At 42.0% G+C, this 15980-nt stretch overlaps 1 protein-coding gene across 4 annotated transcripts in view; it reads left to right on the plus strand.

Annotated features, from left to right (window-relative positions):
- LOC113636470 (COP1-interactive protein 1-like) overlaps positions 1-15980 on the plus strand; it is a 39127-nt gene that overhangs the window by 726 nt on the left and 22421 nt on the right. Inside the window, exons 1-12 of one of the 4 annotated variants that reach the window (XM_047810462.1) lie at positions 496-684; positions 1619-1689; positions 4843-5013; positions 5165-5197; positions 6969-7136; positions 7268-7438; positions 7595-7627; positions 13492-13659; positions 13856-14026; positions 14181-14213; positions 14436-14592; positions 14717-15324. In XM_047810462.1, coding sequence (XP_047666418.1) covers positions 603-684; positions 1619-1689; positions 4843-5013; positions 5165-5197; positions 6969-7136; positions 7268-7438; positions 7595-7627; positions 13492-13659; positions 13856-14026; positions 14181-14213; positions 14436-14585 — 1251 coding nt within the window. In that variant the 5' untranslated portion in view covers positions 496-602 and the 3' untranslated portion in view covers positions 14586-14592; positions 14717-15324. Of the gene's footprint in view, positions 1-487; positions 685-1618; positions 1690-4842; positions 5014-5164; positions 5198-6968; positions 7137-7267; positions 7439-7594; positions 7628-13491; positions 13660-13855; positions 14027-14180; positions 14214-14435; positions 14593-14716; positions 15325-15980 lie in introns of those variants that run through there. The other 3 variants (XM_027136599.2, XM_047810464.1, XM_047810463.1) reach the window with 3 other exon arrangements.

Here is a 15980-nt window from a genome sequence, read left to right on the forward strand (position 1 = left end):
TCTTGTGCACGTCTTGACGTTAGAAATGTTTCAAATCCACAAATGCACAGAACACGATTCACTAATGAGCAGGAAGACATTCGCAAATAAATACAATTTATAAATATGTTTTTTATTTGCAAATCCCATTTTATTCATTTGTGAATTTCATTTCTTTTGTGAAATTTGTAAAAATATTTGTGAAACTCTTTATATTTATTTGTGGATCATAGTGTATTTATTCAGAATAACGAAACAATTCTGACCCCATAGAAGTGTGTGTATGTGTGTGTGTGTGTGTGTGTGTGTGTGTGTGTGTGTGTGTGTGTGTGTACGTACATGAACCCTGTGTTTTCATATCACTCAGTATTTACGACGCTATAACCAGCAGTTTATGGTGAAGGAACTGTGTAGATAAGTTTATATTTGGGGTTATTCTTTGTTTTTGTTTTTTTATCAGCGTCACCTGGTGACACGTCAAAGAACAGAAGCAGAATAGAATTAACATGAAATTCTTAAAGAAAAAAAAAAAAGAATTCGTAGCTTTCAGGAATCTGTTGAACTTTGATATGGTGTTTACTGAAGTTAGTGTTAACAACGAGAGAAAATAAAAGGACAAATTGATGTGTTCACCGGATGTTTGGCTGCGCCGCCTGCTGTTAGAGCCCGGAGCTGAGGAAAGCACACACAGCACCGCCCCCGCAGGTAACACCGCCCCCCGCGGGTAACACCGCCCCCCGCGGGTAACACCGCCCCCCGCGGGTAGCACCGCGTTTAGTTCTGTCCTTAAAACAGCAGCACAATCGTGCAGATCGAGATAATGTAAGACGTAAGAGGTCAAAAGCGTTTGTTAGTTTGATAGCTAGTTGTGTTGCTAGTAACCTGACATCTCTCTCTCTCTCACTCTCTCTCTCACTCTCTATCTCACTCTCTATCTCTCTCTCTGTCTGTCTCTCTCTCTCTCTCTCTGTCTCTGTCTCTGTCTCTCTCTCTCTCTCTCTCTCTCTCTCTCTCTCTCTCTCTGGGTAAAAACAACTTTCGGACATCCCTCAACAGGAGGCAGAAATAAAATAGTAGTCAATTCAGTCTATCTTATGATTCTGACCCTTTCTTTAGTTTGACACGTGGCCTATTTGACTGCACATGTTTTTCTCTAACAACACACGGTGCACTGACTGCAGTCAGCTGTGTGTACGTGGGGGCTCCAGTTAATGACACGCACAGTTCACGTGTGTGTTAGCAAGAGTTAGTGTAGGTGAATGTAGTGTAGATTTGACTAATTAGTTAATAATAACTTATTAAAACTCCAATAAGAAATGTTATTTTACTATGTCACGTGTCCCAGTAAAGTGGAAGCTGCACTGAAGGGTGAAAATCTCTCTCTCTTTCTGTTTCAGGTACAGGGAGGTTTTTGGGTTGATGAATATGTCATAAAACCTGAGTGTGTTCTTAAACCTTAGCCCACACTAGACATGTAAACACTGAACAAGTGTTTTTATTATCTGTGAAAAAGTGTGAATACTTGTGCTGTAGATGTTCACCAGGATCAGAAGCGGGAAACATCACTTGTGTACAATTCAGGACTTTAATAATAGACAATGATGTGTGATGGATTTATTTGTATTTTAATTGCATTTAGACCCAGTGTGCAACGGAGCCACAGAACCGGCTCTGGTCCGACTCACAGAGGTTGTTCAGGACCAGATGAAGGTAAGTTTGTTCTGTTCCTAACTTTAACCCTATAGTGAACATTTACATTCTCTTACTGACGGCAGAACTGCAGCTTCACAATCTAATGTTTCTTTACACTATTGGCACATTGTAGTCTATTTTTACAGTTTTTTTGGATTGCTTAAGCACGATTTTCAAAACAGGGCCCGTGTTTTCAAAACACTACACACAATTAGCACAACCACACACACAATTAGCACAACCACACACACAATTAGCACAACCACACACACAATTAGCACAACCACACACACAATTAGCACAACCACACACACAATTAGCACAACCACACACACAATTAGCACAACCACACACAATTAGCAAAACACTACAGATCCCTTGCATAAATAAACACTCTTGTGAAAACTATACACTTCTGTTTAAAAACCACACTTTGTTACCATATGAAACACACACGTGTCACATTACTATACTCTGTTTGCACGAGTTACACTCCGCTGTGATAAACCTACAACACTTTTAGCACTTTTACTTCCCTATGATTAGAGTAGGCTACCATCAATAAAGTACAAATATAATGTAAATTCACCAAACACTACACAAGACCAATGTTGCAGACTGAAGAAACTCATTTATTTGTCAACACGCCCAGAATGTTGACATGTACTGTAAGTTTATGGTAAAAAAAAAAAAAAATCGTTGTGTCTTCGCCTAGCTGGATCTGGCCAGAGAATTTCATCAACATCGCAGGCAATGTTGTCATTAGCAAGACACCTTGGAAAGAAACGTCGTAAATGACGAATCCATCCTTGCATTGCTGCTACCTCCATCTGGTCACAGGCCTCCTCCATGGCTTGGATGAGGGGTACCTCAGCCTGGAGACGGAGATCATATACCTTCCACCACCATGCCGAGAAAAACTCTTCTGTAGGGTTGAGGAATGGAGAGTATGGTGGAAGATATAGGACGGTGAAATGTGGATGTTGCTGAAACCAGTTGTGAACCAGAGCAGAGCGGTGAAAAGACACATTGTCCCAGACAACAATGTATTGCATATGATCGATTTGATTTGCTGCTGTTATCTTGTGCAATTGGTCCAAGAATGTAAGTATGAGTGCTGCGTTGTAAAGGCCCATATGGACATGGCGGTGGAGGACTCCATTCAGTGAAATGGCTGCACAGAGTGTTATATTACCCCCACGTTGCCCTGGGACATTGACTATAGCCCTGTGGTCAATGATGTTTCTTCCCCTCCTTCATGTTCTCGTCAGGTTGAACCCAGCCTCATCTACGTATATGAGCTCATGCTGGATCTCCTCTCCATCCATTCGTGAAACTCTCTGAAGAACAGTGTCATGCAAAATTGTGTAGTTCAGTGTAGTTCTAGTACACAAATTACAGTACAGTAAAAGATTATGAGACAGTATGCAAGAACACACTGCTAAAGTGAATACATACCTCTGCAGAATCATGCCGCAGTCGTTTCACCCTTTCGGAATTGCGCTCCAAAGGCACTCGATAAATTTGCTTCATTTGAATATGTTTATTTTGTAGGATGCGTGCCAGTGTTGATGTTGAGACCTGATGGATATTGTTGAAACTGGTGTGGTTATTAACGATGTTAGCTTGGAGCTGATTGAGTGTTATAGCATTGTTGGCCAAAACCATGTTTACTATTTCCCTCTCTTGCTGTTCTGTGAACACAGGAGGACTTCCCCCTTGTCCTTCCTGACCCTCAATCCTATGTAGGGAAAAAAAACAGTATACACTAGTACAGTAATTTCACTGGAGAAGGTAACAGAAGTGTTGATAGTGAAAGAATACAGTACTGTGAGCAGTTACAGATCCATACAAACCGTGTAGATGTTTTTGATATGATGATATTTTTACAACACACTGTATCTATTTTCCAGTCGAAATGTTCTTATCACACTTGCCACTGTGTATCGGCTTAGATTTGCCTGTACTCGCAGTCCAGCCTCCCTCAGAGTCAGGCCGTGGTTGACAATGTGGTCAACAAGTGTTGCGCGGATCTCATTTGTCAGATTCAGTCCTCTTTGAGCACCTTCTTGTCTTCCTCTTCCTCTTCCTCTACCTCTACCTCCAGCATGGCCTCCATCTCTTCCTCTTCCTCCCCTTCCTCCTCCTCCTCCTCGTTCTCCTCGTTCTCCTCGTTCTCCTCCTCGTCTTACTCTTTCTCTGACTCTTTACATTGTGCTTGAGGACCGATGAACTCACCTGCTGCTTTTTATATTCAATTCAAGTTCAATTCAATTCAAGTTTATTTGTATAGCGCTTTTTACAATAGAAATTGTCTAAAAGCAGCTTTACAGAACATAAACATAGAGCAGAAGGTAAACATATATTATAGTGCTTATACACCTGATCGGTGTGTCTACAATTAAGCAAACAAGTGTTTACACACCTGATGACTGTGTTGACCCGACTGGTTGGACGGTGCAGTAATTTGACAGTCAGTGCTTTGGTATTGCAAGGAAGTGACTTCATGATAGATTTTTGTGTGTAAAGTATGTTAAGTGTGTTTAGTGTTTTGCAAATCACTGTGTGTAGAGTTTTGCAACAAGTGTGAGGTTGACAACGTGCTTATAGTTGTGCAAATATGGGCTGATGTTTTGCCTTTTGAGTGTAAGGTTTTGCTAATAGTGTACTACTGTTAATTTTAGTGTGTAAGCAATCCAAAAAAAAAACTGTAAATAAAGAGCAAATCTCTGCACTGCCTCACAACAGTACATTATAGCTGTTTCTTTTTTTAATCATCTTATTTTAGGTTGTCCACCAGAATGTTTTCTGAACACATTTCTATATGTTCCTACAGCATAGCAACATTGAATGTTTTCTTAATATTAGGCCATAATTTGTCATTACAGCCTTTATTTTTGATGAACATATTGCATATTATATCTCCCGGTTGGTTGTGGGAAAGAAAAAATGAATTTTTCTATGATAAGGAGATTTTAAATATCAGGATGAGAGAATTTGGTCCTATGTTTCCTGAGGAGGATATAAAGTTTGTATTCCAGCATTAAGCTCAACCCAGACCTAATGTTCATTTATTTTAGTCTTTATCAGGAAAACAACGTATTAAAAGTTAACCAGAAGAACCAAAAACACCAGGATTCCATGTCACACATTGTATTGTATTTCCTTCAGGTCTCCCTGGCTAATGCTGAGGATCAACCCCAGAAGGATTTGGACACCATCACTCAGCTGAAGCAGAAGAATTCTGACCTGACAGACCAGGTGGTGATAATGATAGAAAATATGGGAAAATGCAAACAACTGATGTTTGACCACAGCACAGAGTTTGCTAATCTAATAAAAGTAAGTGTGAAAAAAAGACATGCATTAAACAGCTCATTTAGAAATATGGAGAATTTTAATGTTTTTTCTTCATGATAAGTTAACATTACAATGTAGTTTTGTGAACATTAAGCTCTGGAGTGTGAACCTATTTTTCCCCTGTGTGTTTTAGGAGTGTGTACAAGACTGGGAGAAAACACTCAAGGTAAATCTTTTTCTCATGTGCGTCTGCCTGTGTGTGCGTCTGCCTGTGTGTGCGTCTGCGTGTGTGTGCGTCTGCGTGTGTGTGCGTCTGCCTGTGTGTGCGTCTGCGTGTGTGTGCGTCTGCGTGTGTGCGTCTGTGAGCGTCTGCGCGTCTGCGTGTGTGTGCGTCTGCGCGTTTGAGTGTGTGCGTCTGTGCGTCTGAGCGTGTGTGCGTCTGCGCGTCTGAGCGTGTGTGAGTGTGTGTGTCTGCGCGTGAGTGTGCGCGTCTGCGCGTGAGTGTGCGCGTCTGCGCGTGAGTGTGCGCGTCTGCGTGTGTACGCGTCTGCGTGTGTGCGCGTCTGCGTGTGTGCGCAGATGCCATTGTCATTGTCATTACACCATATCTAACTGTTACAGTACACAGTGACATGAGACAACGTTTCCCCAGGATCAGTGTGTTACATAAAACACACACAGAGCTATAAGGACTTAGTAAGTTAGTCCTAGATACATAAAGTGTATCTGTGTAACCTGGTGTACACAGTGCAGGACAAGATAAACAAGACACACAAGAAAGTGCAGGACAAGATAAACAAGACACACAAGAAAGTGCAGGACAAGATAAACAAGACACACAAGACAGTGCAAGACAAGATAATAAACAAAAACAGCACCAGTGTAAATACTGTATGTTCAATCAATATTGTGTGCAGAAATACTGGAATGAACACATTAGTATTATAGCCGCAGTTACATGAGATAATGTAAAGTGTTCAATGTAAGACAACATGTGAAGAGCAAAAATCAGAACATTCTACCCCATAGAGTTCGCATATGCCCCTTTACCACAGAGGCAGTTTGAGTGCAGGTTCGGAGCCTAATTCAGTTCTTTTTTTTTCGACAGCCAAAGCACCGGCTCTGAACCAGGAAAAGTGATTCTTAAGTAACACCAAAACGTTGCTGGTCTAGACTTAAGAACGGCTTGTGTCAGGGGCTGTGGGCGGGGCTGTGGGCGGGGCTACTGTTAGATAATGTACCTTAAGTATATTAATGTTTAATACACTTTTACTTTACCGCAATATGATCAGTTATCAGCACACATGATAAGTAGGTGCTAAGGCTAACTTTTTTCTGTGTTAATGATAAAATAAGGTTATGTACTTTCTCGATTACAACCTCCGTTTATACAGATTACATGGAGCTGTACGTACTCGTTGAATTCGCCACATTAACAGTAAAGCAACAGCCACCATTGTTGATGTTGTGTTTGTGTTTGCCGCTGCGGTGCTAACGTCGCTGTGTAACGTGAAACTTATACAGTGACGTCATACTCGGCTCTGTGATGCTCTCTAACCGATACAAAGGCAAACTGGTTCTTAGAACGTTCGCCAAAAAAAATGGCCTGCATCTAACAGTCACAAACTCCACTAGAGATGAACATTAACTAGAAACCTGCACAGAGTTCTTGCACCATTCTGTGTTGATGTAAACACACACACACCATGTAAACACACACACACCAACACACACAGAGCTGCATTTCTGTCGGCCCGAAATGAGCTAAGCCCGTCCAGCTGAAATGCGGGTCCGGAAGTCTGTCACTGAGCCACGTCTCCGTGAACACAAAGACGCAGCAGTGCGTTCAAGTCAGATGTAGTCCAGTTTATTGTCCAGGGAGCAAACAGTGGAAAGTAGAATGGACAGGAGAGCAAGCCAGCTAAGGTTATTTATTAGCCTAAGTATATATTGTAGAAGTAATTAAAGTCATTAAGCCTTAAATGTTGGTCTTTGAGGTCTCCCTTGCTAAAGCTGAGAAGAAACAGCAGAAGGCTGTGAAGATCATCACTCAGCTGGAGAAGGAGAAATCAGATCTGACAAACCAGCTGGAGACACTGAAGGGCACAGTAAGGGTCATGGAGAAGCAGCTCTCTGAGACTCACTTGCAGCATGCTGAGCTCAGGGTAAATGGTGAAATAGAGAAATGTCTTGCATTAAGCAGCTCCTTTAGTGATAATATGATGACTTTAATTATGTTTAAGCATTCAAATATAAACCTTCTGTGCTCCATTGCCCTTATTGCTGTTTCCTTCAGGTCTCTCTGGCTAATGCTGAGGAGCAACACCAGAAGGATTTGGACACCATCACTCAGCTGAAGCAGAAGAATTCTGACCTGACAGACCAGGTGGTGACAATGATAGAAAGTATGGAAGAAAGCAAACAACTGATGTTTGACCACAGCGCAGAGTTTGATAATCTAATAAAAGTAAGTGTGAAAAAAAGACATGCATTAAACAGCTCATTTAGAAATATGGAGAATTTTAATGTTTTTTTCTGCATGATACATTAACATTACAGTAGTTTTGCACTTGTGAACATTAAGCTCTGGAGTGTGAACCTATTTTTCCCCTGTGTGTTTTAGGAGTGTGTACTAGACTGGGAGGAAACACTCAAGGTAAATCTTTTTCTCATGTGCGTCTGTCAAGTCAATTCAAGAAGCTTTTATTGTCATTTAACCATATAAGTGATGTGACATACTGCTAAGTACGATGACCCATACTCGGAATTTGTTCTCTGCATTTAACCCATCCGAAGTGCACACACACAGCGGTGAACACACAGACACCATGAACACACATGCTGCGGCACCTGGGGAGTGGTTGGGGGGTTCGGTGCCTTGCTCAAGGGCACCTCAGTCATGGCCGGCCCGGGACTCGAACCCACAACCTTAGGGTTAGGAGTCAGACTCTCTAACCATTAGGTCACGACTTCCCCTTATATATGTTACAATACACAGTGAAATGAGACAACGTGGCTTGTGGAAAGAAGGAGGGAGGGAGATGGGCTTTTCTGAGGGTCTCCAGTACTCAGCGTGGTGGTGTGCTTTAACTCTCTTTGAATTCTCTCATTTCACTGTGTATTGTAACATATATAGGGAAGTCGTGACCTAATGGTTATAGAGTCTGACTCTTAACCCTAAGGTTTTATTTATATATATATATATATATATACACACACACACACACAGTACAGACCAAAAGACACACCTTCTCATTCAAAGAGTTTTCTTTATTTTCATGACTATGAAAATTGTAGATTCACACTGAAGGCATCAAAACTATGAAATAACACGTGTGGAATTATATACGTACATAACAAAAAAGTGAAAACAAATGAAAATGTCATATTCTAGGTTTTTCAAAGTAGCCACCTTTTGCTTTGATTACCGCTTTGCACACTCTTGGCATTCTCTTGATGAGCTTCAAGAGGTCATCACCTGAAATGGTCTTCCAACAGTCTTGAAGGAGTTCCCAGAGATGCTTAGCACTTGTTGGCCCTTTTGCCTTCACTCTGTGGTCCAGCTCACCCCAAACCATCTCGATTGTGTTCAGGTCCGGTGACTGTGGAGGCCAGTAGGTGTGTTTGGGGTCATTGTCCTGTTGAAAAGGTGGTGAAATACACATATATATACGTATGTCAGCTTGGAGGCGGGCTCTAAGTTCCAACATATTTATATATTATATTATATTATATTTGTATTTTCCGCACTATAAGGCGCACCTAAAAGCCTTACATTTTCTCAAAAATCAGCCGTGCGCCTTATGTGTGCACTGAGTTCCAAAAATCTGTAAAAATGTTGTTGTGCGACTTTGGTAAGCGCTCCGCTCGATTGACTGTCCGACCATCTCCCGCTGACACAGGGACATAATACATACACTATGTACGCTGGCAGCGATAAACCAATCAGAGAACATTACGTAATACGTACAGTTCGTATGCTTACCTCCGCCACGCATCTGGTAGGTATCCCCCGAAAATGTCACCAGTGAAGATGCTTACGAGGCACAATTCAAATTACAGGCTATCAGTTACGCGGTTGTAAATGGGAATAGAGCAGCTACGAAAGAATTCAAGATCAATAGTAGAATGAAGTTCAATTAAACTCACTGTTTTGTTTCTGTTACCTTTTTTGTAGACCTTATGTTTTAGCAAGCACCTTATAATACGGTGCGCCTTATGTATGGGTTAAGTACAGAAATAGACCCCATAATTGAGACTGCGCCTTTGTGCGCTTTATAGTGCGCTTTATAGTGCGGAAAATACAGTATATTGTCTTCTGGTTAAGTATGTTCCTGACATTTGAATTTTGTTATCTTCCATACCATTGCTGATCTTATAGTGTTGGTCTTTGTTGTTCTCTCAGCTGATTAATCAAGAGTAGTTTCAGTCTCCCTTAAGGTGTGAATTGTGGGCAGGGCTTACCCATGTGTCTAGTACTGTTTTGATATATTCTACCATACCTTAAATCTCACTCTTGGTTGACTGCAGATATGTGCCTCAAACCCATCTCACCAATTCCTACTGTCACAGATGCTCTCGCATACAGAGCAGAGGTCACAATCCCAGTAACCTCATCTACCCTCCTCTGTTGTGTAAGTCTCAAACAGTGGTGGTAGTTGGGCTCTGGAATTGCCAGTCTGCTGTAAAGAAAGTTGATTTTATCTCTGCTTTCTTCCCATTACTCCCCACTACACATCTCCGATCATCACCTGGTATCCTTCAGCATCACTCTCCTTGTCCTACCTAAAACTACCTCTCACCCCCTGGCTCTTATCTGCCGCAACCTTCACTCTGTCTCCCCTTTTTCTGTAGCTTCTGGCACTCTTTCTTCTCTTACTGATCCTGAGTCTTTTTCCTCCCGACCCTTAGACTTAGCCACGGATACTTTCCTCTCCTCTCTTTCCTCAACTATGGACTTTCTCTGCCCTCTGTCCACTAAACCCAAGAAAACTTCTTGTTCTGCTAATTGGCTTTTAGATGTGCTGCGCAACAATCGAAGAGAGCTAAGATCATCAGAAAGAAAGTGGAAGAAAACTTGATGCAGATCTCGAATCTTACTGTACACTCCTGGCCAAGTTCTCCTCAGATGTGACTTCTGACAAGACTTCCTTCTACAATGAAAAGCTCGAAGCTTCAGCACAAGACCATCGGAAGGTCCACAACATCATCTCTTCTCTACTCAACCCCCTGGCTCCACCTTCTTCATCGTCCCTGACTGCAGAAGACTTTGCTTCTTTCTACCAGGAGAAGATTGAGGAAATCTCCCGGACCTTCACTGCAGCCCAGACTGCACTTACATCTCACAGTCTGGATTCCCCCAATCCTTCGTTGTTGCATTTCTCAACTTTAGCAGCAGAAAAGATTTTACAACTCATCCAGTCTTGCAATCCTACCACCTGCCCATTGGATCCACTCCCTTCCACTATGCTCCAGACTATCTCACAATACCGTCTTCCCTTCATTACCACTATCATTAATAGATCCATAGCATCTGGTCAGGTACCAACTACTTTCAAGTGAGCAAGGGTTATTCCCATCCTAAATAAACCTGCTCTGTGTCCATCAGACATCAGTAACATCAGACATCAAAAATTCTTGAACACATTGTCTATAATCAACTGTCGGTCTATCTCTCACAGAACAACCTCCAAGATCCAAACCAGTCAGGCTTTAAAGCAGCTCATTCCAAAGAGACAGCCTGTCCTTATCCTCCTTGAACTTTCAGCAGCGTTTGGTATGGTCAACAACAAGACTCTCTTGTCCACCCTGAAGTGTCTTGGGATTTGCAGATCAGCTTGGGAATGATTCGCTTCCTACCTGTAAGGACGCTCATATCAGGTAACATGGAGGGGAGTAACATCTGCTCCACCCAGACTCTCACAGGGCTTAGTACTTGGCTCTCTTGGTGACATTATTTCCACACATGGGTTCTCTTACCACTGCTATGCTGATGATACTGCAGCTCCTGACCGGATCTCAGCATGTCTGGCAGAAATATCATCATGGATCACTATTCATCAGTTAAAGCTCAATCCTAGCAAAACTGAACTGCTGATCTTGCTATATCCTTGCACAATGATCTGATCTGATCAGCCAGAGCTCACAACCTTGGGGTAACCATGGACATTCAACTGTCCTTTTCTTCTCACGTTGCTAATGTGACTCGCTCATGTTGGTTTCTTCTCTACAACATTAGAAGGATTTGGCCATTTTTGTCCACACAGGCTGCTCAGGTACTTGTTCAGTCTGTTGACATTTCAAGACTGGATTACTGCAACACACTGCTGGCAGGTCTACCTATGAACGCAATCCATCCTCTTCAAATGATCCAAAATTCAGCTGCACAGCTTGTTTTCAACCTGCCAAAATTCTCACATACCACCCCACAGCTGCGATCCCTCCATTGGCTTCAATTAGCTGCATGCATCAGATTCAAAACACTGATGCTGGCCTACAAAGCCAAAAATTGACCATCTCCCTCTTACCTAAAAGCCCTCATCACTCCTCGCACTGCACCCCTCACCCTCCGATCTACCAGCACTGCTTGATTGGTTCCACCATCTCTCAGGGTAAGAGGCAAGTATACTACAAGACTCTTCGCTGTTCTGGCACCAAGGTGGTGGAATGAACTTCCCCTATGCCTCTTTTCCACCAAAAAGAATCGAGTGCTGGTTCAGAGCTAGTGCTGGTGCTGGTTCAAAATGGTTCCACTGGCGAACCTGAGAACCGGTTTGCCTTTCCCCCGGCTAGAGAGCCATCACAGAGCCGAGTCTGACGTCACTGTATACGGGTCACGTTACCCAGCGCAGCAACGTTAGCGCAGCAGCGGCAAACACAACAACAATGGCGGATGTTGCTGTACTGTTAATGCTCATGGCATTGCGAACATACATTAGAATCCAAACGTGGCGAATCCAACGTGTACATGCAGCTCTGTGTAATCTGTATAAACGGAGGTTGTAATCGAGAAAGTACATAACATTATTTTATCATTAACACAGAAAAAATTTAGCCTTAGCATGTAGCTACCTACTATCATGTGTGCTGATAATGTATCATATTGCGGTAAAGTAAAAGTGTATTAAACATTAGTAAACTTTAGGTACATTATCAAATGTGCTAACAGTAGCCCCGCCCACAGCTTCTAACACAAGCAGTTCTTAAGTCTAGACCAGCAACGTTTTGGTGCTACTTAAGAACCACTTTTCCTGGTTCAGAGCCGGTGCTTTGGCGGTCGAAACAGAAAGAACTGGTTCTAAATTAGGCTCTGGCTCCGAACCAGCATTCAAACTGCCTCGGTGAAAAAAGGGGCACTAGAGGTCGGGACAGCTGAGTCACTGGCTATTTTCAAATGGCGGTTGAAGACCTATTTATTCAGGAAACACTTCAACTAGCACTTCTTTCCCTATCTTTTGCATAAAAAAAAAAAAAAAAAAACGTTGACACTTTTTCATTGTAACTTTGAACAATGTTTTAAATTCATGGTATCTTATGTAACCTAGCGAGCAGCATTAATGTATTTAATGTTAGAGATTTAAGCATGTCTGTATGTCGCTCTGGGTAAGGGCATCTGCCAAATGCTGTAAATGTGCGGGAGATGCTGTTCCCAATCCGGACTGACTGAGGTCTCCCAGTCAGGAAGTCCAGGATCCAGTTGCAGAGGGAGGTGTTCAGTCCCAGCAGGCTCAGCTTCCCAATCAGGTGCTAAGGGATGATATGTATGAATGCTGTTCATAGACTTTAGTTCAGCATTCAATACAAAGTGACTTTATTGTCCAGATGGGTGAGGGCAAAATGAAGGGCCTTGGCAATGACATTGTTCATGGAGAGGTTTGGACGATATGAGAACTGTAGGGGATCCAGTGAGGGTGGTAACTGGGTCTTGATGCGCCTCATTTTGAGCTTCTCAAAGCACTTCATAACTATGGTTCTGAGTGCGACGGGACGATAGACATTGAGGCAGGACGCTGCAGATTTTTTTGATAAACTGTATGCCAGGGTGAACATTCTACCCCATAGAGTTCACATAGAGCCTCTTTAGCATTAGCACTGGGAGGAATGTAAACTCCGACAATGTAAACAATTGTGAATCCCTGTGTTAAATAAAGTGGGCTGCATCTAACAATCACAAACTCCACTAGCGATGAACATTAACTAGAAACCTGCACAGAGTTCTTGCACCATTCTGTGTTGATGTAAACACACCACACCACCACCGCGAGCGTTACCACACAGAGCTGCATTGCAGGTTCAGAACTCTGTCACTGAGCCATGTCTCGGTGAACAAAAAGACGCAGCAGTTTCTAAACTCTTGCCGTATAGAGCGTTCAAGTCAGATGTAGTCCAGTTTATTGTCCAGGGAGCAAACATTGGAAAGTAGAATGGACAGGAGAGCAGGCCAGATAGGGTTAGTTATTAGCCTAAGTATATATTGTAGAAGTACTTAAAGTCACTATGCCTTAAATGTTGGTCTTTGAGGTCTCCATTGCTAAAGCTGAGAAGAAACAGTGGAAGGCTGTGAAGATCATCACTCAGCTGGAGAAGGAGAAATCAGATCTGACAAACCAGCTGGAGACACTGAAGGGCACAGTAAGGGTCATGGAGAAGCAGCTCTCTGAGACTCACTTGCAGCATGCTGAGCTCAGGGTAAATGGCGAAGAGGAGAAATGTCTTGCATTAAGCAGCTCCTTTAGTGATAATATGATGACTTTAATTATGTTTAAGCATTAAGCATTCAAATATAAACCTTCTGTGCTCCATCTGTGTGCTTAGGTGCATGAAAAACACCAGGATTCGCACATTGTATTGTAGACTTTATTGCCCTTGTTGCTGTTTCCTTCAGGTCTCCCTGGCTAATGCTGAGGAGCAACACCAGAAGGATTTGGACACCATCACTCAGCTCGTTCAGGAGAATTCTGACCTGACAGACCAGGTGGTGATACGGAAAGGAAGTATTGAGGCATGCAAACAACTGATGTTTGACCACAGCACAGAGTTTGCTAATCTAATAAAAGTAAGTGTGAAAAAAAGACATGCATTAAACAGCTCATTTAGAAATATGGAGAATTTTAAGGTTTTTTCTGCATGATAAGTTAACATTACAGTAGTTTTGCACTTGTGAACATTAAGCTCTGGACTGTGAACCTATTTTCCTCTGTGTGTTTTAGGCGTGTGTACAAGACTGGGAGGAAATACTCAAGGTAAAGGTCAAGGTTTCTCATGATGCTATGACTGTTATTGTAAATTGTGTTTGTGTGTGCGTCTGCGTGTGTGCATCTGCATGTGTGCGTGTGTGTGTGCGTCTGCATCTGCGTGTGTGTGCTTGTTTTACTAATGTTTTACTTGTTTGAGTGATGATTTCATTTGTCTAAATGTGTGTAGAAGTAATTAAAGTCACTAAGCCTTAATTGTTGGCCTTTGAGGTCTCACTGGCTAAAGCTGAGCACAAACAGCAGAAGGCTGCGAAGATCATCACTCAGCTGGAGAAGGAGAAATCAGATCTGACAAACCAGCTGGAAACATTGAAGGATCATGCAGAAGCAGCTCTCCGAGACTCACTTGCAGCATGCTGAGCTCAGGGTAAATGGAGAAAAAGAGAAATGTCTTACATTAAGCAGCTCCTTTAGTGATATGATGACTTTAATTATGTTTAAGCATTAAGCATTCAAATATAAACCTTCTGTGCTCCATCTGTGTGTTTAAGTGCATGAGAGAGCAGGAGGCTCACAACATCCTCAAGGCTGAGAACCATAAGGTGAAGATGATGAACGATGAAGATCAGTTACTGACTGTAAACATTTATTTTTTTGTAAAACTGTGACTTGCCTTGTAAACTTTGTCTGCTGTACTAAACTGTGAAACAGCTCATTTGAAGCTTTCTACATGAAATCTGTTTTTACAGAAACAAAGCCAACCTCTTGGGTCCGTTGAGCATAAATTGGATCTAAATGGATGTTTCTCAGGAATGTTTCTCTCTGAAAAGATAAAAGTGTCTCTCTGTGTCTCAGCATTTCAGATAGCTGTTTTCTAAAATGATAGTCTTTCTTCATTACTTACGCTTCCATGAGTTCTTTGTCTTTCCCAAATGATTACTTGTTCCACACAGTGACAGAAGGGATGTGAGCTTAGTGGTTATCGAGTTGGACTGCTGATTGGAAGGTTGTAAGTTCGAGGTCTCAGGTTCACCAAGCTGCTTCTGCTGGGTCCTGAGCAAGGCCCTTAACCCTCAATTGCTCAGTTGTATAAACTAACATAAAATGTAAGTTGCAAAATGTAAGTGGTTCAATAGAGTAAACTTTGTGTTAACTGTGATCCATGGCTGTACCTCAAACCTTTTTAAAAATCCCTCTTCCTCATCCTTATTATTATTGGGTTGTTATTGCAATCTACGGCCTCTAGATGGCGCGCTGTAACTGAATATTAATGTCAAATCAAATCAAATTTTATTTGTCACATACATACAGGGTACGACATGCAGTGAAATGCTTTATGCAACTGTCCGGTATAAGAGTAAAAAGGAATGCAATTTAGGATAAAAAAACAAAACAAAAACAAAACTAGGGATGTACCAATACCACTTTTTCTCTTCCGATTCGATTCCAATACTAGCGTTTGCCGGTATTGGCCGATACCAATCCGATATCTGTGTTCTTTTCTATCTTTAAAACTAAAGAATGTATACAACTCGCTTATTTATTACGATTTATTTGTTTCTGGCAAAGAAATACAAAAATGCCCGTATTACTGGATGAAAACTGAAAACACAAGAAACAAGTATTAAGGCAGTAGCAAATGTTCTGTCGTTTAATAGGTACAACATGAACCTTTCATAAATGGACCACGCGACAGCCGGCCATGACTTCTTACCAGAACTTTTATTCTTCTTCTCAACAGTACCGTAACACCCCCAACATAGGTTCCTAAGCATACTATATGCCTTATAACATTACCATAAGTAACATAATACT

Source organism: Tachysurus fulvidraco, chromosome 2, assembly GCF_022655615.1.
Source record: "Tachysurus fulvidraco isolate hzauxx_2018 chromosome 2, HZAU_PFXX_2.0, whole genome shotgun sequence".
NCBI classification, from domain to species: domain Eukaryota; kingdom Metazoa; phylum Chordata; class Actinopteri; order Siluriformes; family Bagridae; genus Tachysurus; species Tachysurus fulvidraco.